Source organism: Anguilla anguilla, chromosome 1 (genome assembly GCF_013347855.1).
Source record: "Anguilla anguilla isolate fAngAng1 chromosome 1, fAngAng1.pri, whole genome shotgun sequence".
In the NCBI taxonomy this organism is placed as follows: domain Eukaryota; kingdom Metazoa; phylum Chordata; class Actinopteri; order Anguilliformes; family Anguillidae; genus Anguilla; species Anguilla anguilla.
In genome coordinates, this window is record NC_049201.1 from 21,336,857 (window position 1) to 21,358,213 (window position 21,357).

At 40.7% G+C, this 21,357-nt stretch overlaps 1 protein-coding gene across 9 annotated transcripts in view; it reads left to right on the plus strand.

The window, feature by feature from the left end:
• mdga2a (MAM domain containing glycosylphosphatidylinositol anchor 2a) overlaps positions 1–21,357 on the plus strand; it is a 226,214-nt gene that overhangs the window by 124,555 nt on the left and 80,302 nt on the right. For 5 of the 9 annotated variants that reach the window (XM_035392026.1, XM_035392033.1, XM_035392074.1 and 2 more), the window contains 2 exons: positions 9,959–10,288; positions 17,970–18,290. In XM_035392026.1, the coding sequence (XP_035247917.1) occupies positions 9,959–10,288; positions 17,970–18,290 (651 nt within the window). The remainder of the gene's footprint in view (positions 1–9,958; positions 10,289–17,969; positions 18,291–21,357) is intronic. The other 4 variants (XM_035392055.1, XM_035392065.1, XM_035392088.1 and 1 more) reach the window with 1 other exon arrangement.

Sequence of the window (21,357 nt, forward strand, 5' to 3'; positions counted from 1 at the left end):
ACATTTATGAAGAGTCATGTTATGGTAAAACCCAATATTCCCCTATATACACTGGTGTTACCTCAGAGAGTGTGCATGGTAGCCAGTATCCACTCACTGACAAAAAAAACAGAATTGTAGGCTGTATCACTGGTACGAAGACTCTGGTGTGGTTCAGTGACTCATCATTCACATATCATTCTCATTATCATTTGTGAAAAATCACACTCTCACAACCCCTATTTCTTGATTATTATCCAGAGGATGCAGATTAATTATACATGTATTTGGTTTAGTCATCCTATTGATAGCTGCTAGTGTTATGTGAATAATACGCAAGCACTACGGTGGCTCTGAAGTGCAAAACACACGTACAAGCACACACGGATGTGCATACATGCACAATGGGCCTCATTCACAAAATGTTTTTTTAAATTCTTCTTACTTTCGTTATTCATAAAAGTTCCTACAAAAAAGTAATGTGGGATTAATGAAACATGCACAGACCTTCGATTTTGTGTGTATACCAGGTGTATAACAGCATGAATGCTAGTTGTTCAAAAATTGGATGCAGATGCTTGTTCATGTTGATTTACTTAAGGAAATACCCTAGCAATCCCATAAAAAGCATCAACTTCAGGGTTGTGTGCAAACATTACCAATTCATCACTCTCTGCAAATGTACCTACACAGTCCATAAAGACACGCTCTCCCCCCTCTTCCTATGGCATGAGTGGCCACGTAATCCAAAATCAATTATGGCGTTGCTAAGCATTGGGTTTGGCTGCATGCTTCTTGGCCATTACATACCATTATCAATTGCTTTTATCAATAAACAAAATGAAGATTTTTTGAAAAAATAAAAACTAACAAAAAAAAATACAATAAAAAGAAAAACAAAACTAAAACTGCAAAATTAAATCAAAATTTAAAACTAAGTAAAAATAAAAACTAGTGAAAAATTTAAGGTTATTTATATAAATCAATTATTGAAGTTAATATCACGTCTATTTCATAATTACTACATTGCATTCTAAAATACTTGAATTGATAAACATTTTGTTGTTAATGAAGTCTGTTACTGTGCAAATGGACTTTTCAAGCATTCTAAATGGAAACATCTTCTGCGTATGCCTTTTCACATGTTTTCAAATAATTCCAAGCAGATTTTGATTGTACCAAAGAACAAATCCAAATAAGATAAGCAATGACGAATGGCAAAACATTTGTAAGCAGTTAATGAGCAAATCTGACCATAAGCATATTTTGTCAATGAGGTCCAATTTCTTATTTATCTTTTTCTTAAAAATAATTTTTATCAGCTGAACTCGAAATGGAACAAAGTGATCATAAAGTGGGATGACATCATCAACAAATTCTAGTCATGACATATTTTGTATGCATGCATGAAGCCAAGGTCAGATGGACAATTAATAGGATTTTTAAAGTTCGCTTCTTTAGTCTTCTTTACGGTGTTTATCTGAACTATCATTTCCTGCATTTAGCTTGTTATAGTCATTGCATAAAAGCAAAATTATTGTCACTGAATGGCCTTGGATATGCCTAGCAAAAGAAAGTACTCTAGAAACTGGTCAGTTATTATTTTGAAGAACTTGCGTATTGATTTATGAGGCATGTTGTTAAAAAGGATAAGGAAATAAAGGGGGTTTTAATGATGTTTGGTCGAGGACACTGTTTGCTTAGTTAAAAAAGCTGTATTATATGCTAGACTGCATGCCACCACTGCTGGCTTGCAATCACTGCTGATAACTGTTTTAGCGCTTACTGAAGGTGCAATAGAGCTTCAGTGCTTGCCTGAGGCGAAAGGACAGATCCGGGCCTTCTTCTTGCGCTCGTCCTGCAAACACGCTGACACCACAGCTCACGTTTATTCTGGCCCCAATTTTCACCTTTTATTTATTTTTTTGCTGTGGCAGATATGTATCTGCAGGCTTTCCCCGACAGGCTCAGACCCCTCCCAGGCTACATCATCAATTAAAGAAATGCGGCGCTCTTGAGTTATCGCATCCAGCCCTTGCAGTAAGAGCATCAAAAACCCAGAGAAGATGATTCAGAAGGATAACACATCGGCATATTGACTGGGAGAAAATAAGCAGGGCTGTGTGGCATATGCCTTATTTATAAGCCGAGGCTATTTGCTGAGCATGCAGACCGCCACACCGCTCGCTCTTTTATATATTTACTGATATCATCTCCTATTTGGTTTATTTTTCATTAAGCAAACACTACAGGCAATAGTTTATATATATATATAAATATATATGTATATGTGTGTGTGTGTGTGTGTGTGTGTGTGTATATATATGTATATATGCACAGTGAGCTCCATAGTGTTTGGGACAAAGACATTTTTTTTTTCGATTTGGCTCCGTGCTTCACAATTTTAGATTTGTAATGAACCAATTTATATGTGGTTAAAGTGCATATTCTCAGCTTTTAAGGGCATTTTTGGTTTCACCACATATAAATGACAGAATTTTTAAAAACATATCCCCCCATTTCAGGGTATTCTAATGTTAGGTGCAAATGGCGTCACATGTTTCTGTGATTAGTCAGGTGTGTTCAGTTGCTTCTTTAGTGAAGGTATACAAGAGCTTTCAGTATCTAGTTTTAATTCTAGCCTTTTGATTGTCTTTGGAGTCTTTATCAATTTAATCCCATTTACTTTTTCATATTTTGATCTCCCTCATGCCTCTCAGTGGAGGAAGAGCATCCTCCTCTGCCTCTATGGACCAGCCTCCTCTGATACAGTGTGTGTGTGTGTGTGTATATGTATATCCACACACACACACACACACACACACACACACATTTACAGATAGATAGAATGAGAAAGAGCAAGAGACACGCTCAACCTTTAGCGGCAATAAACAGCATATTGTGCAAGAGCAACATTATTATAATGGGCATCCCTGTAAGGATACACCATTTCTGGATGCATCAGCGGAAAAAAGCTCATCAGTGGTCCTCAGGCTGTCAGTCTGGCTAATTGATGGGAGGGCCTTTATTGAAGAGTCCACATTCATTAAAACACGATGGAGGAAGCATTTCCCATGCAAAAGTGTCCTGCTGGCACATAATAATTTTTCGGAAAACGCAGGAGTTAAATTGAGTCTGTATTGGCAACAGATTTACCTGTCACTTTCCCAGGGTGTGAATCAATAACCGATGCTTTGCTTTTGTTGCCCAATTGTTAGTTTGTTTTGTAATTGCTGGAGGCATCTATGCACAATTGCATGTGTGTGCTTCTGCCTTGGAGGTGTTGAGCAGTTCATTTGTTATATTTAACGTGTAAGCAGATGTGGTGCCACCCTGACAGTCTCTTTGGTGCAAGAAAGGCAGCCAGTTTATCGTGTAGATTCAACCTCATTGCACAGCTTGAGTTGGCACCGGCGACTCATGTGTGTATCGGCCCCTGGTCCTTGAAAAATCCTTTCAGGATTGTTTTGCCGTCGGGCCTGTCTGTGTTTCCACAGATCCTCTCGGAACAGATGGCTGCTCTTCTGGCCACACTTCCGACAGCCCGGGATGTCTTTCAGCTTGGCCTGCCTTTCCAAGACACCAACATGTGCTTTGGTACACCAAAGTCCCTATCATGATCCACCGGTTGGTTTTTACTTTGTATTACCATTCAGTCAACAACCTGGATCTTCCACGTTTTCCCGGTGCAAAACAACTCTAGGCCAACCAAAGTGCCGTTTACCCAGTCTAAGGTACACTGGGGCTAAAGATCTAAGCCTGCTGGATGATACCAGCTTTTCCCCAGAAGGCAGTGGGAGTCTATTAAAGTGAGAAGCTTCGGTTACTGCCCTTTTAGCCTGCTTCTACAGAGAAGGTCCCAAAGGACTGGATGGAATCACATGCTCCATAGCTTTATCCAGTTTGTGGAGGCAGCTGGCTGTATTGGAACACGACTCAGTAACTCATCGCGGTTCATCCAGCTCCCTCTGTTCATAGACTGTCTAATAGCATCCTATGGCGCTGTGAGAAAATAGCCGTGTTAATGTGTGCTGTTCTGCTTTTCAGAGGACTGTGAAGAATGCCATCTCCTTTGTGAATTCTGCGGTCGTCCCTCAGCAAAATGCAGACATCCGCTTCACATGTTTCAAGGACTTCACTAAAGTGACTTGTGTAATGCAGTATATTATTACTGCTACAAAGCCTGCAGTGCCTCTGACGTTTAAAAAAGGGAGGGAAACGCTGCACTTTGCGCGACCTGCCCCTCGGTCAATCTTTGGCAAATGCTGATGTGAGAGTGCTATCACCTTGTACATTAATATCTTCTCTGCCATGGTTTTTTCAAGACAAAGCAGGCCACAAAGTACCCGACTCATCCACCCCCACAGTCCCACCCCGAGTCCACAGACTCAGTCACCAAAGAGCAGTTAAACAGAAACCAAAATATGCATAATATGCAAATATGCAAGAACCCCAACCCCCCCCCCCCCCAAAAAAAAAAAAACTGTTATATTTCATAGAGGCACATGTTGACATGCTCATTAATTCTAGTTTACCGTCAATCTTGATGAACTTAGGAAGGCACAGAGGGGTGGGTTGGGTTACAGGAGCAGGGGGCAGCCTCTGCAATGGCCTCCTGCTCAAAGGTGTTTCTAATATTCATGACAGGACAAACAGCAGCTCTCAATAGGAAAACAGTACTTATCTGGCCATTCCTGCTGTTGTGGTTTGGCTGCATCCATAAAAGTCCTGTCGGGCCTGACTTGTAAAAACTTGCTGCCTGCATGTAAATCAACATGTAAATCGGCTCTTATCAAATTTGTTTTTGAATAATTCATGGCCCAGAGCTGCATTCCATCTCCATTACTGAATGGCAGATGGACTCTGTGGGTTGTGGGTGGAAGGGAGCTTGATGCCCCACCCCTACACTGCCACCCATCTTGTACCACCATTCACCCTCACCTGAGGCCTGTGGGAAATGGCTGAGCTACAACCCGATAGGTAGACAGGGTCAGCTGACCTCCATGCGGGTCCTCTACAAGGGGCCTCAAGAACATTGAGACCAATATTTGTTGAAAGAATTACATCCATCAAGGTGCCTTTTTGAGGGTACAGGTAGAAGCGGAACCATTGTGTGGCTAATTATGCCAGTGACAAACATCCATTTATGAGGACCAATCATGGAGATGTGTGGGTTCTGTATTGTGGTGTCCCATAGTGTTCTGGCTCATTTGGAAATCGGTGAGCCATCAGTTTCCAAATATGGCCATTTGTTGTATGGTTATATTTGGATAAATGCAGGTGTGTATGTGTTTACCGCATGTATATTTAAATCTTGCAACGAGCTAAAATTGGATGGTATGTTTTTACTTTATTTGCTGAATATTTGACGTCATCTGCCCTCAGACCAGTGTTATCCTAGGTTTGGAGGTCATCCGTGGTCACATGACATGTTGAATATAGTTTACTCCCCAAGCAGTTGGGCTGGAATTAGCTTTAAAGCTTTGTTGATGGTATATTGTCAACTGTCATTGGGGGTGAGGTGCGGGTGAATAAACCTTTTCTTTGTCATTGAAAGAGATAAAGAAAAAAGGCGCCTTTTTTATTGCCTTGTCGATGTTGCGGATTTCTGCAGTCTTTCATCTGTGATGACTGCATCTCCAAACTAGCGGGTGTCAGGTGCAGAGAAACGTGCGTGCGGTGCATCTCTCATAAATAAGAGGGCACCAGCGCACCTTTTGTAAATAAAACCCCTTATTGACCGACTTTTTAATTTGTGGCGGCCTTGTTGGTATTGTGGCGGTGCAGCACAGATGAGCCTTTGCAGGGGAAATGCTGTCTCACACCACAGACCAGCCTCGAAAAAAAAAAAAAACAGTGTTATGGAGATATAACGTGGGTGGATGTGACCACCTACACTTATTTAATTAAGCAAGGTCTGGTCTCTGACTGCTACCACAATTTTATCAGTCACATGTCTCTGACTTTAATAAATTTACCATCTGTGTGAATTCTATTTTTATTTATTCATTTCATTTCATTTTTTATTTTTAAAATCTGCTGCCAAAAAAATGTATTTAGCCTGAAAAGGTTAGTTTTAACTTTTGATTCAATTTGTTTCATGCAGCAGCTGTTCTAGTCTGTTAATAATAATCTGGAAGGACAGATGCCATTCACATGAAATGAGATGAGTCATGTGCGGGTTATATAAAGATAAGTCAACGTTGCTGGACAACTTTAAACCTCATGAATGCGCTCAGCTTTTTCCTTTTTTTAAAGATTAAAATGATGCTTAGAAAATAGAGTGATTATGGGTATCCGTTTGGACTGAAAAATGCATAGCTGCTTTGCCTGACTGGGCAAGGCTTTGCTTAAAATTACAAGTTGATTGAATGTACAAAGTGACAGCCAATTACAAGGTCTTCACAAGGTCAATTTGGCAAGTTAATGTAGAGTACTTCTGAACTTTCCTCACTATGTTTGTGAAGAACATCATTCAACATTTGCATTTAAATTTAGACTTTTAGTTTAAAGATAAAGGTTGGGTCAATCCATGCCTTTGACTCTGGTTCAGACCACCTGTTTCTGTGGCAGTTAAAGGGATGTGTCTTTTTTGTGCCCATTCTTATGAATTGGGTATAAAACCAGAGCATTTTGCTGCAGGAGCAACATCAGAGTGGGGGCAAGAGAATAAAGTGTGACTGACTCGATCTGATTCGCTCTCGAGTCTTATGTCTCCAATCGTCCACAAGCATTACTCGCTACGTTCCTTTATGCACGGTCAAATGTGGGATCCACCACCAGCCGCACACTGCTTGCCTGTGACTAATGTATAAATGAAGCCTCGCACATCTCACCAGAATGCTGCCTTATTCAGAAGAATCATTGACGGAAATGGGGTGATCTAATCTTCAAGTTTCGTCATTGTGTAGAAAAAGGCTCTCGCCACTGCAATCTATTTTTAGACCCAGCAAAGTAGGTCTGCCTAATAATGCGCAGGAAAAAAGGCAATTAATAAAGCTAAACGTCTAAAACCACTGGAAGAGGAGATTGATGCATTGTGTTTTTTTTTTTTTCATTTCAGGATGAAATTATATAGTTGCATGGAACCACCGCCTGACAGGCTACTCTTTATTATATATAATAAAAATGACATTTTTATGGGCTGGCTAAACAAATCTGGAACCATTTCAATTTGATATAGGATAGGCATTTGGAATGAAATGCTAAACATTCAATTGCGCTTTCCAAATCATCTGGGCTTGCCTGGTGAGGGCACTTCTATGCCATGTATAATTTTATTTTGGCAATCCTTTTAGCTCGTACTGAGTCACAGCTTGTGCAGAGGGGATAGGAATGCAAAAGATCTGAAGAAGCCTCCTTGCGTGTCTGCATGCTTTGCGATCACCTCACATGCTTTCGGTGATCGTGTTCTGTGGTTTGTACAAAAATAAAGACCCTTTGGAAGCTTCTGAAATAATAATATTAAGACATCCCAATCGCGGGAAATTATTTACTTGCTGACACGTGTCTCTGTTCTTCTCTCCTTGGGTCTTTTAAAGCTCCCCATTCCCAGGCACTTTGTGCTTTGTGATTATGCTAAGCTTGTTTCAGACACACTGCTGCGGTGCACTCAGGTCATGTGCTTACCAGTCTTCTGAAGTACTCAGTAAGCCACTTACAGTTTAACCTTTTAAAATAAATCTTAATGTACTTTTGTAGCTGTTCTCTGTGCAAAAACATCCGATCCCACAGAAGTCAGTGTAGTCCTATAAGAGGCAAGACAGCAAAAAAGTTGTCCCATCTTGTCAGCTGCTGCATTCAGACAGTATGAGTAAATTGGAAAACGATGTCTTGGTCAGCGTCCCCGTAAAAAATTTAGCGAGGCTTTCACAGAGAATCATGTTTTCATGTAGGCGAGGAGGATAGTGTGACAGCAGAGATGTGCTGACAGAATGTGCAGCCGGGTAAAAAAAAAAAAATTATATATATATATATATATATATATATATATATATATATATATATATATATATATATATAAAAAAGAAAACGTCCTCAAGCCACTGTTCAATGTGTACTCATCCTGATCCAGTGTCTCAAATATGTGTGAAGAGATGGCACGAGGCTATGCTGGTCTAAACCCGCGCACTGGAACTGAACACCACAAGGCCTTCTGCATCATCAGGGCACACTAAAGCTTTCTGGGGAGGCGATGCGATGGAAGACGCAAATTGAATGTGTATAAATAGAAGCTCTCAGAACCGGAATACCGGCCGCTGTGGAGTTGAGAATTTGCGGTGACAAATTTGATTGAATCAGTCATTTGCCTAATCCTTTGATCTGGCAGCAAACACTTGCAAAGACTTGCCCACTTCTCAGCAGTGTCTGCAACTGGCATGCTGCCTCTTTGTGGAGTTGGGGATGTGGACAAATGTTTTTTTTTTTTTCTGCTGCCAAGAAATGAGCAAATTTCAAAAAGTGTTCAGTTCACGGACGGTTATATTGTCAGTATTACAGTAGTTCATGTTTTGTGCACATTGCTACAGTATTACTGTGATTAGGGGTATCAGTAGTAACTAGTTATAGTGTTACCACTGATACCCATTGACCTCTTCCTCTACTAGTTATAAGGAAAGGGTGTCCAAATTTGTGTGTTCTCATCAATAGAAACCTGAGATCATCTTTCAACTGTAGTTGAAATAAAATGTGTCTGTTTCATGTCTGTTCCATAAATTCAGGTATTTCTTTAATGAGATCATTGTCTTATAATGGCCTGATCTCATTAATGACCTCAACTTTTCGATCAGAATTGGTCAAAGAAATGACAATATCGGTAACATAAAACCTTCTGATTGGCATCATACCAAAAATTCTGTTTTTGACAGCTCTGTACCAGGCTTCATAATAGTGTAAAATGTTTTGAAATATGCTCAAAGGCATAGCCCATATTTGTCTTAGTGATGATTGAGGCAGGCTTGGTGCTAGTTGTGTTTTTACAATGTGTTTCTGGACTGAATGGAAATAACCCTCCAGCCAGCCTTGCTCCCACAGCAACAGTGAGCTAGTGTCACTGCCCTGTTTGGATGATAATTGATCCACACTGTTTGGCTATAGAGGCCTAGGAAAGCTCTGACTAGCCCAGGAGCCACAGTGTTCTGGGCTGACCCACAACCACAGGGTCATTAGCACCAAACCAGTTTAACTATTGCTCAAACACTGAAAACACTCACCAAGAGCTCAACAATGGAAAGAAGCAGGCGGGTTTGTTTGACTTACCAGCACACCCTCCACACAGAGCTTCAGGGGGAATATGCAGGGGGACACTCAGGAGTGAGACTGCCAGGAACTTGGTTGCCAGAATGTCTCTGTGTTTCATTGTTGGATCGTAATCTTTTTGGCTTGCGAACCAATCTTATTTTCTGTGGGTAAACTACTTGCCCATGAGCCTGGGGAACTGTAAAAAAGCCTGTGTAGACATATTTTGTTTACCAAAATCTGAGGTATTTTTATTTTGTAATGTTGTGTTATCTCTGTTGATTAATGGTTGCTCTGTGTGACAGCACCACCCTTTAATTGCTAATTCTTCACAGTCATTAATATCCGTATGGTGATAGGCAATTTTCTAATTACTTTAGATTTCCTGTGGGAAGTACAACCAAGGTTATCTATAGTTTGCAGGTCCCTGTAGAAATCTGCATGAATAACACAGCCCAGATGGATGTAAAGAAAGAAATGAATTTGCTGCAATAATCTTCTTTCTTCTTTTAATTTTTATCTATTACAGAATTTTTACAAATATTGGAGTCAATAGCATGGTTTTGCTTGGGTGTTCATTTGTTATTTTGATGCATGTTTTATTTGTGTTTCTTTCATTAAGATTAGTTTGATGTAGACTGTTCATACAAATGCATCAATAAGAATATGTTTGTGACTTCTTAAATGTTACTGCACTGTATCCCAATTAATGCCCCAGCATCCTTTACTTTTCTCTCCAAAGCACTAAAGAAGGGCAGATTCTGGATCACCCCAGACCCCTACCACAATGACGACAACATCCAAATTGGACGGGAGGTGAAGATCTCCTGCCAGGTAGAGGCCACGCCCCCTGAGGAGCTGATGTTCAGTTGGCTGAAGAACGGGCGAGCGCTTCGCAGCTCGGAGCGCATGGTCATCACGCAGACCGACCCCGATGTCTCCCCGGGCACCACCAACTTGGACATCATTGATCTCAAGTTCACCGACTTCGGCACCTACACCTGCATGGCCTCGCTCAAGGGTGGGGGAATCCCAGAGATCAGCATTGATGTCAACATCTCCTCCACTACTGGTGAGTGCTAGTCCACAATGTCCCCCAACTCTCAAATTCCCCTGGTCACTGATGAGAGCTATCCCTAGACTTGTGGGGGCCCTAGGCAAAAATAATTTGGGGGCCCCTTCAAAACACCTTCTGATTCTTTCATTGTTAAAGAAAGGCAAGAAGTTGGGGCCCTGGGAGCAAAGGCGGGGCCCTAGGCACAGTGCTTGATCTGCCTAAAGGGAGGAAAGGCTCTGCCACCGATCCACTCAAAAAGTGAGGGGTAAACGCCCATGACCCAAAATACCTTCATTACCACAAGAGAGGATATTATAGCAATGAGGAGATAACACTCAGGAAGCCATTTTCTGATTACAGGGGCTTTTATGTAAAATGCTATTACTCAATGCCTTCATTACTAAGTAGGGTTTAATCGAGGTGGACGTGCTACTAATGTTTTGATGCTCGTTAACACGCCAAACTGATTAATCATTGCTTGATGACAGAAGTTCACGTGCAAGACTGCGATTTGTAAGCCTGTTTATACACACACACACATGCACACACTCACACACGTGAGTGAGCTTATGCAGATGGATTTTAATGGTCTGCCTTTTCTGCTGGAGAGTTTTGCACTTTGAGCTGAAATTTTAATGAATAAGAAAAAAGTATTTACTGTATTTTTGAATTAAGGGGGAAAATTACTTATTTGGAGGGAATGAGAACTATTTTATGTTTGCAGGTATTTAGTTGGACAATCTTATGTAGCGTGGACTGATTCATCTTGACAGATAATTTTATACTTTAACATTAATCAGCTGGAAAGGCCACCATAAATGTATTAATTTCCATTAATATATACAGGAACAGGGGAGTCATTGAGTACAGGAAAACTGTACACTCAAAAATATTTTTGAATAAGAAGCACTAAGAAAAATGGTTGATAGAAATGTAATTTTATACCTAAAATAGGAAACGCCATATCAGCTCTTAAGACATTTATTGTAATTTCAACAAAACAAGTTGTTGCCATAATGTAAGCTTTGCAAAATTCAGCATGCAAAGGGTAATTTGTTGGGTAAAATGGGTAACAGTGATAAATTATGTCCAAAGTTGTCACTACTGAGAAGAGATCAGGAAATTGGTCCACTCGTTGTCTGCAGAGTTGACTTCTCATCCTACACTGTGCTACCCACAGTCCTGTGGGCCTCATCGTAGTTATGACAGAAAAAAAAGAACACAGGCATCTGTCCTGAATTTAAACTCCAAATTAAAGCAACTGTTTGTTTTTTTCTTATCAAAGTTCACAAATCTAATAACTTAATAAATAAGCTTATTTATTTATGAGTCGAGAGTTAAGGACAACTGTCGATTGAATCCATGCCAACATTTCCTAATTGTCCTTTGCAAGGGTTAACGTGCTCATAACCTGTAAAAATGACATTGACATATTATTAGGTGCTAACTGCATTACAGAGCAACTTAATACACAGCATTCAAAGAGTGTTGCTTCTCACCATAACTATGCAGTGGAGTGTATGTGGTATCGGGATATGGCGGGGTGGGGGGATGTTGTATTTGTCGATAATAACACACTGCACTCTGGCTTTTAATAGCCACCATGTCGCCTTTCATTACAACTGTGGTCTTTTCAGAGGATAAAAGAACTTAAACAGGTTAATAAGAGGCCACTGCTATGGAGCAGTGTGGATCTCCCAGTCCTGCTCTTCTGACACGTGGTCCTTAACCCCTTCTGTCATACAACAGACGGTTCAGATGAGGTCAGCTGTAACCAACCAGCTGCAGTCAATATGGAATTCCTGCAGTGGCTCAGGCCTCTTCCATGAATCATTTGCTGAAAAAATAAAAAAAATAAAAAATAAGATGATTCCTGATGACTTGGCGGAACTGCCATGTCAAGCATTATTCAAGGAGCACCTCACATGTCTATCAGACAGGTGCCTACTGATCCAGTGGAAATGTCAGCCTTCCATCGTGAAACAGGAAAGTTGGTTCTTGGCACTTTCCTGTAATTAACACAGATTCTCCATTAAGAGGGTTCACCAGACTTGGTCTCACCTGTCACTTCAACCATGTTACCTCAAGGTAATCTGATTTTTTAATGCATGCAGTGCCTTATATTCACTAGCTTTCTTAAGCGATTACACCAGTATAGTTGCCGCAGGAAGTCTAGCCAGATCTTGTGAGATTCTGTTCAAATATAAACATTATTATTGATGAACAGAATTGGATATGGTTGCTTCCTGGCTCCAATCTGTGTGGTATTGCATAAAACAACAGAGAGATAGTGCCATCTGCCAGTTTTTCCTGTTCAATAATAAGCACTATGCCTTATTATATTCTCAAACTGTGGCAGTAACTGCCGACATTCAATGTATTGACAGTAACTTTCTTGCAGTTTTTGGACTGTTGCAGAGATGGTACACATCGATATACTGCAGATAAGGAGCTGTACGGTGTGTCTGTTTTGTGGAGTGTAAGACAGTCTGGGGAGAACTAAAATAGAAATCACGACAAATGTACTCAAGTTCAGCACTATCGTTCAGATAACTTCTCTTTGAATACACACGGCAAACACAAAGTAACAGACAGACAATGGCTTGATTTGATTCCCTGTGACACTTCTTACAGATGTTTCTCATTCCCAGGAAAACTACACAAAGACCTTTTTTATTGTTAAAATATAGACATTAACCGATTGATTTTTCTTAGATATCACAGGCAATGTTTAATTCATTTTTGAAAAGGAGGATGAGTGAAAAGATTTCCCATACAGCTGTAGCAAGATTAAAGAGTAGGCTTAGACTGCAAAGCCGCACACCGGTGTTTTCATCCGTCTTGGTAAAATCATTCTGACTGTTAAATGCAGCAATAGAAGGACGTGCAAACTGCTGATCCAACAGAAGGCAAAACTTTGTAAAAGATAGCTACCTTGTTGAAGGGAGCTCTCTTTTGAAGGTTGAATATCAGTTTTCATTAAGATGACTGAGGTAGGAGTCATATATTTTGGGTTCTGCCTTACCTTCTTGGCTGGCTAATTTGGAGTCTCGAAGGGTCCAACCAGTCAGCAATGCACTTGAGTCTTTATCCTGATTATGCCAGTGCTACATTTTTGTGATTAAAATGGATCAAAAATTGGTTCACATGGTTAACAAAAAATATTATTGTAAGCAGTGCTGCTCTACATCGATGCCATGCTTCCATTAATATTTTCCCAGAATCCTTTGTTTTTAAAAATTACATTGTTCTAAATACATCAGCTTGATCTTGATCCAAATCATTCAGTTGTTCAGGAAAATCCAAACCAAAGACAATGTCTGAAAATGATGGGGCTTCATTGTACAGTCAAATTATATTTCCTTGGATAGTTTATTCCCAATGATATTGTTCAAAACCAATTAGGCAGTGTCCACATATTGAAATCCACATACTGTATCTGTGTCAACCTATAATGGTAACAGCTCTGCATGTACTAAGGCTTGTTTTCTGTGAAGACATTACATCATTAGGAAGCCACTGGGGTGTCTGGTGGCAGAACACTTCGCGAAAATGTCCCACGCATGCATTCCAAAAGGAATCATTAGCGAATATGCGTTGTGCAGCAGCACAAATGTCATAACTCTTGTGCTCCAGTAATGAAATAAGTCGACCCCTAGAATATTTATTGCCTTGCAATCTGCTTGTGGATCTCTCTCCCAATTCCGCATTACAGATTGTCTTCCCCATCCTCGTGTGCGTCTCCAGGGGCATGCTCATAATCCAAATGATCACTTTGCCATTGCCATTACTCTCACACGTTATATTACTCCCGCCCAATTTCATCTTCACAGGACTCTCTCATGGTAATAAGCCAAGTTGACTAGTGTACAAGATGATTAAATGATCCCTGGTTTATAAATCAACACACTCAAGAAAACAGAGGAGAATAATAGTGGTAGTGAAAGGCAGACAAGGGCAGGATTCCGGGGGAATTTTCAGTCTGCTTAACTCATCAGCTGGTTGCCATCCCTGACATTTTGCCTTTCGAGCATCCACCCCGCTGCACTACATCTGGGCTAACCCCAGAAGCCATTGCTGTACAGGACTAATCATTATAGAAATTTACCTTTAGCCCATGCAGCAGGCCCCCTGAGAGAAAATGAATCACCCTTTCATGTGAAAAGTCAGCATGTGTGGAACAAAGATGTAATCCGGATGTCAGCATTGAATATGTGGAACATGGATTCACTGTAGGATTCTGGGTCAACTTTGGAGGGAACAAGGTTGTCCAACCTTACAGTGGCTTCTATTTTTACTCAGGACCGTCATCTCTGATATATCTATGTTAATGCAAGAGACCAAAACTTGGTTTTCTGTAGGGCTGCCCCCGAACAAAGATTTTCCTAGATGACTAGTAGTCGTTAGTTCAAGCCATTAGTCGACTACTCGACGCACGTTTACGATATTAATTTAATTATTTAAATATATATATATATATATATATATATATATATTTTTTTTTTTTTTTTTTTTTGGGCATCAGAAAATGGTTTGAGTTCCAGGGCTGAGAAAGAATGTTATAAGTGACATGGTTAACACTGTGCTACATTACAGAGAAATACAAAACCGTAATAACGAGCTTTTAAAATACAAATTTTAGAAGTGCATGCACGAAGCGAGCCGCCTGTTAACGACAATGCTAACGGCAAAAGCGGTAATGATTCTGAATGTGTTGGAACAGCCAGCAAGGAGACTGAACATTTTGTTAATTTTTTCAACATGGTATAACATCACACAACTTATGAACTTGTAACACCAACACAATAACTTATTAAACAAATGATAAATAAAAAAACAGCCTTCTTAAATTAAAAAAAATGTTTCTTTTTAAAATGTAGCCTAAATAAATATAAATTACATAAACAAACAAATAAATAAATATTCAGCAAACTGAAACACTTAAATGAGAAATATCAGTAAGTAGTAATATAAGTAGCCTCAACAATGAAAACTTTCGATTTTTTTTAGGGCAGAATGCAAACATAAATGTTAACACATTAACACAATTAACGGCAGCAGTGAGTTGGCGGTGTATGATTCGTTTCATGTTTATGGCCCTGACTTTGAAATGGCTATCGAGTCAGATAAATAGAGTACGTGATCGTAGCCCTAACTTCCGTGTCATTTGTGGAATAGACGGCCGTGCAGAAGATTACAGTGTTTTCGATTCGTTCTACTACCACGTTAAGCGCACACATGCTTTGTACATGGTGAGTGGACGTCCGCCAGCAAACCGGACTCCAGGGACCGAACTGCTATGAGCCAGAGAGTAAAAAACACCTACGTTGCAAACACATCTTTGCATGCAGAGTTTGCATGTCACTTTCTTGGGGTCGTCCTTTACACGCTCGAAATGGTCCCACACTTTGGATGATTTCCTGCCCGACATAGTCTAATAACTTTTTAAGGACAAGGTGCAGCTCCCGAATGGAGTTTGAGGTTTTTTTTTATTTTTACTTTTTCCCTGCGACTAACCGACCGATGAAAACTTGGTCGACTAAGACTCTTCTGATCGACTGATGGTTTGGTCGACTATTAGGAGGTAGCCCTAGTTTTCTGAGTGATATAAAATGTGTTCATGAGAAAGGATAATACTTGATAGCTCTTATGATGGTCAACTAATGACATGAGAGCATTCAGCCACAATGGCACAGTAAGATTTCAGCATTAGAATATGAAGAAGTAAGAGCTCATTTCTGAAGAAATGTCTCTTGGGCTTCTTTCCTTGACATAGTGAAGAAATGATTATTTATTTATTCATTTAACAGCTTGCTTAGTGGTGTACCTGTTGCCTGGCAGCCACCAATTAGGTGAGAGCTTCTGCTTGGGCCCCAGACAGTGAGATGCTCTTAGTCACAGCGGGAGAGGGGATCTGAGTACTCTCTCCAAGGTGAAGTCATTCTGTTCCCCAGCAGGGTGAGGATGCTTGAGCTCCACTGATATGGTTGTGGAGAGACCCCAGCTAAGAGGGACCATGCTTTTTAGATGGACAAAATATTTAAGTTATGATTTCAATAGGTTTGATTCTCATGTTATGCCGTCAAGAAGTATCATGTGTTAAATGTATCTACTGGCATTTTTAATGATTCTAATTATAAAAATCATTGATTGTTTGGTGGGTTGCTCATCCATACAGTTCATTATAAAAACAGAAATAATTTGACTTCACTGGCTGTATTTTTACACCACTGTTTAGCTTGCTGAATAGTTAAAGTATATACTGTAATTGTGTTGTTTGCTAGCTTGCCACCTTGCCGCCTTACACAAAGTGAAAACATTTCATGGCGCCATAATGTAGGAAAAAATGACCATGTATGCCATAATGCTCACAGGTAATGTGGATAACGTTATAAAGCACATATCTTTTCTTACTGCAAGCTGGAGTGGTGACAAGTGGAAACAAGCCTGCAAACAATCTGCCAAAACCTTCATCTAAATCTGCCAGATTTACTGAATGCTATCCAGAATCCCAGTACACCAAGTCATTGACATCATTTGTGCATTTGTGCTTCTCAGTACAGCAAAGACTTCTTGCATTCGGAAAGCTACATGCAAGACAACACTTTGAGTGCTAGTGACACTGAAAAAACTGGTCTAGTGCTTATTTACCAAGCTTTGCCACTTAATGTTGCCATGTTGATTCACAGTAACCAGTGCAGAATGGAATTTGATCATCCCTAAGCCTCGTAATGGTGTGCCCGATTTTCTAGAGCAGATTTCTTTGATTGGCCCACCTCTCTTAATGGTTGATTTGAATGGCACTGATTTAGATCTATCCTATGGCTGTTCTTTAAACTGCTGCTTGCTCACAGCCTATTGTACCAGACCCTCTGAGAGCCAGCATTCATTCTAAAGCTCATTCATAAAGCTCCCCGTCATTTTGCAACATGGGCTAAGGGATCACCAGCCCCATTATGCACTAGGGCAGCAGGGAGCAGGGGATTCCACCATCATTAGAGTGAGCTGAGCCTATTCCCTGCAGAACTCCCTGGAATACATTAGCAGAAATTAATTTAGTAATTTCCTACTGGAAATTATTTTGTTGCATTGTAGGTTTGTTCCCTTTTTCCCAAGAAAAGTTGGATTAGAGCAGTGGTCGGTTGGAGCTGTGCATCCAAGTGTTCAACATAAATTTAATAGAGAGTGGGGATTCTCTGCAGAGACAGGGTAGACTGTACCTTCTGGGAGCAGGCAAGGCAAGTAAACAAGTAAACTAAAACTAGACAAAAACTGGACATGATCAGAGGCTATCCACTATCAGGTATCCGTGGCTGTACTGAACACCTCACTATAAACATGCAGTTTTTTGTTGTGAAGAAAGAAAAATGCGACTGGGTGTATTGAAATACTGAGCTGAGGATGTATGTGATATCCTGCTGATCCACCCTATCCTAACTTTTGCACAAAACTCTCATGCTGGGAGGAGCCAGTCTTAATGTTCAGTAGGCTTTGTATTTCACCAAATAAACACATTATAACTGGAATGACAAGTGTTCCAGGGTACATTTGGAGGTTGACTCACTAATGTAGAGATGGCCCTCAGGACTGGAGGCATAGGTAATTAGCTGGTTGATTTCCTAATAGCAGCAGAGGGGGTCCTTGAGCCAGCCACCCCTTTAATCCAGTTTTTGCACTTGCTAGAGCCCCATATCAGTCCCCCCCCTGTTTTTCTCTTCCTTAGTTCCCCCGAACCTGACAGTTCCACGTGGGAAGTCACCCCTGGTGACCCAGGAGGGCGATACGGTGGAGCTTCAGTGCCTTGTTTCAGGGAAGCCCAAGCCCATCATCCTGTGGTCTCGGGCCGACAAAGAGGCCCCTATGCCGGATGGGAACATGCAGACGGAGAGCTATGACGGCATCCTGCGCATCGTCAACGTCTCCAGGGAGATGACCGGATCCTACCGCTGCCAGACCAGTCAGTACAACGGCTTCAACGTCAAGCCCCGGGAGGCCATTGTGGAGCTCATAGTGCAGTGTGAGTACCTGGGTGGGGGGCACAAGGTCTGTGGGTTTGAATCCATGACATCAGAACCGGCAGTCCTGACATTGTGCATTTGTTATGATGAGTTACAGAGAAAAAAAGATAATGGAATTTTTAAAATGGAAGTTCCCCTCTAACTGATGTCGGTTAGATGCTGACATCAGATGCAGATGCAGCTTCAGATGCTGGAGTTTGGCATAATAGCAAGGAAATGAATGGGAGTATCTTGGAGATTACTATATATGTTTTTACATTCACAACATTTTTGTATTTCTGTTCTAATTATCTGTGGTGCTGGTTTATAAGAAACGGATAAATACCTCCATCCTTTCTAGAGTCTGCATTTGAATCAAGTGAACGGTCTTAAAAACGTGTCAGCATTGAATTCACACTTTAGCAGTCTAGTTGTATAACATATACTGTGAAAAGGTTCAAAAAGAAACACTACCTATTGTTTCTTTAGAGTCATGATCCTTTCTGTCCCAGTTTTATGAACTGAAATTAACACATACCCTGGACTTTGACACAGCTGAATTTTAAACGGAATGAAAAGGGACACCATAGACTGGAGGCTGTAGACTTCACCACTGACCACGGAAGTGAGGGCCATTTTGTTTGTGTACATCTATACTGGATGCACACATTTGAGGGACATTCAATCAAGCTACGACATATTGTACTTTTTTTTAGCATTTAAAAATCTAATTTAAGCAAGCATTTGTGGATTTATTACACAATGAATTCTAAAGGCCAGGCAATTAAACAGAATGCATATCTCCCCAACTGCCCGTATGTTTTTATATATAGGCGGTAAACCATGCAAATTAGCAGGGAGACTAGTACATGGAGACCCATTATGATCCATTTTTAGGTATTCACACACCACTGAACTAGCGCCATGTTTTGTATGTGTGGCTCGGAAATTATAGTTATGAAACCTGCTGGGATGCTGAGTGTCTGGGGCCAGTTTGTTGAAGCACACAGAACGTATTGATCTGGCTGCTACCACCACTGATTCTCCCTCTCATTTACTCTTCAAGCAAGTGGACCTCCCCCCCTCTCGAAGACACTCACACCTCACAGTCAGTCCATAATTTATCTTTACATCGCCTTGCAATTATGCCCCCCTGACAGTAAACAATGCTTTTATACTCAAGTGTGAAGTATCTAACAGAGGGTGAAGATATAGCATATACAGTGAGCTCCATAATGTATGGGACAAAGACATGTATGTTTTATTTATTTTTTATTTGGCTCTGCACTCCACAATTTTCAATTTGTAATCAAATAATTCACATACGGTTAAAGTGCACATTCTTAGGTTTTATTTATTGGTATTTAACATAGGCTAGTAAATAGCTATACACTTTGCTTTCACCAAGTAGAAATTACAGCACTTTATATGTGTAACCCCCAATTTCAGGGCAGCATAATGTTTTGGACACATTCATGTTATGTAAATGAAAGTAGTTATTTTTTAATACTTTGTCGCATGTCCTTTGAATGCAATGACTGCTTGAAGTATGTCACCCACAGCTGATTATCTTCTCTGATGATGCTCTGCCAGGCCTGTACTGCAGCCATCTTCAGCTCCTGCTTGTTTTGGGGGCTAATTACCTTAAGCTTTCTCTTCAGCATATGAAAAACACTTTCAATTGGATTCACATCAGGTGATTGACTTAGCCAGTCAATAATTAGCCAGTTTTGGTGAAACCAGAAAGTGCTGTAATTTCTACACGGTGAAACCAAAATGTATAAATATGGCCTTTTATCAAAGCTGTAAATGTACTCTTTAACCACATATGAATTGTTTGGTTACAAATCAAAAATTGTGGAGTGCAGAGCCAAATGAATAAAAACACGTCTTTATCCAAATCGTTTAAAAGCTCACTGTACATACAACCACACACATGCACGCACGCATGCACGCACACACATTTCATTGGCAAGATGTGACAGCAATGTAGAATACCTGACTCCACCAATGAGGTTAAAGTACGGCTAATATGCATTGCACTAGTGCCACTTCTAGACATAGGCAAAATAAAAAAAATTCTCTTGGGCGCCATCCATATGGAGGGGCGCTAACCATCTGGAGGAGCACCAAACGAAGGAAGAAAAAAATAAAATGACAATCTCGTCCACTACCTCCCCTCCACCCAACACTGTCACAGCAGAACACCCTGAAACAGTTATCCAATAAAGAGCCGAGGCTGAACGTCCAATAGGACGGATGTCAGTAGAAACAGTTTAGCGTCATTCCATTATCTCTTGTTTCCAAGCAACCTTTCTGGGGCTCCCTTGCTCCCTTTGTGCGTTTCAGATACTGTGCATAATCAACAAGTGGAATACTCTGTGTGTTTTATCTGCTTTCTTTATGTCCTGTGTTATTGACAGGATGAGAAAATGTCTCCCTTTTATCTTCAGTATTATGCTCCAGCTGTGTTGATCACCCTCCAGTAACGCTCCAATGTGTGACCCAGTAGAATGGAGAGGCCCGATGGTGATGACTCATACATTCCACATCTATCTACATCACCCAGATGCCTCCTTTTAGAAATGATTCTGTGTTTTCTTTCATTCTAACTGCATTCCGTTTTTCAAAATAAAAGAGGCAGTAAGGCTGGTGATAATCCCTACTCTAAGATCATTAATTGTGAAGGGTCTGGGCACATATGTGTGCCACTGAATGACGTGGGCTCATTCTGTAACAGCTGAACCGTGCTTGCACGGGGAGGGCGGCAAGGAGGTAGGGAGAGAGAAACACAGAGAGAGAAAGGGAAATAGTTAACAGTGTGATAGAGGGAGAAGACGGGGAGAGGGAGGGGGTGATCACTTGGGAAAGCAAGAGGTCTTGCCTCTCGATTACCTCTGGATTTTCCTTGAAATTAAACCCCCAAAATGCCATTACTCTGTTATATTGGCGACGGAATAGGAAAAGAGGCTCTATTCCCCCCCTTCCCCACCACCACACCCAACCCCACCCCACCCTTACTCATTCAGCAGAGTAACTACTCTAATGCTTAAGCACCATCTGTTAATACAACCCCCACCACTTTAG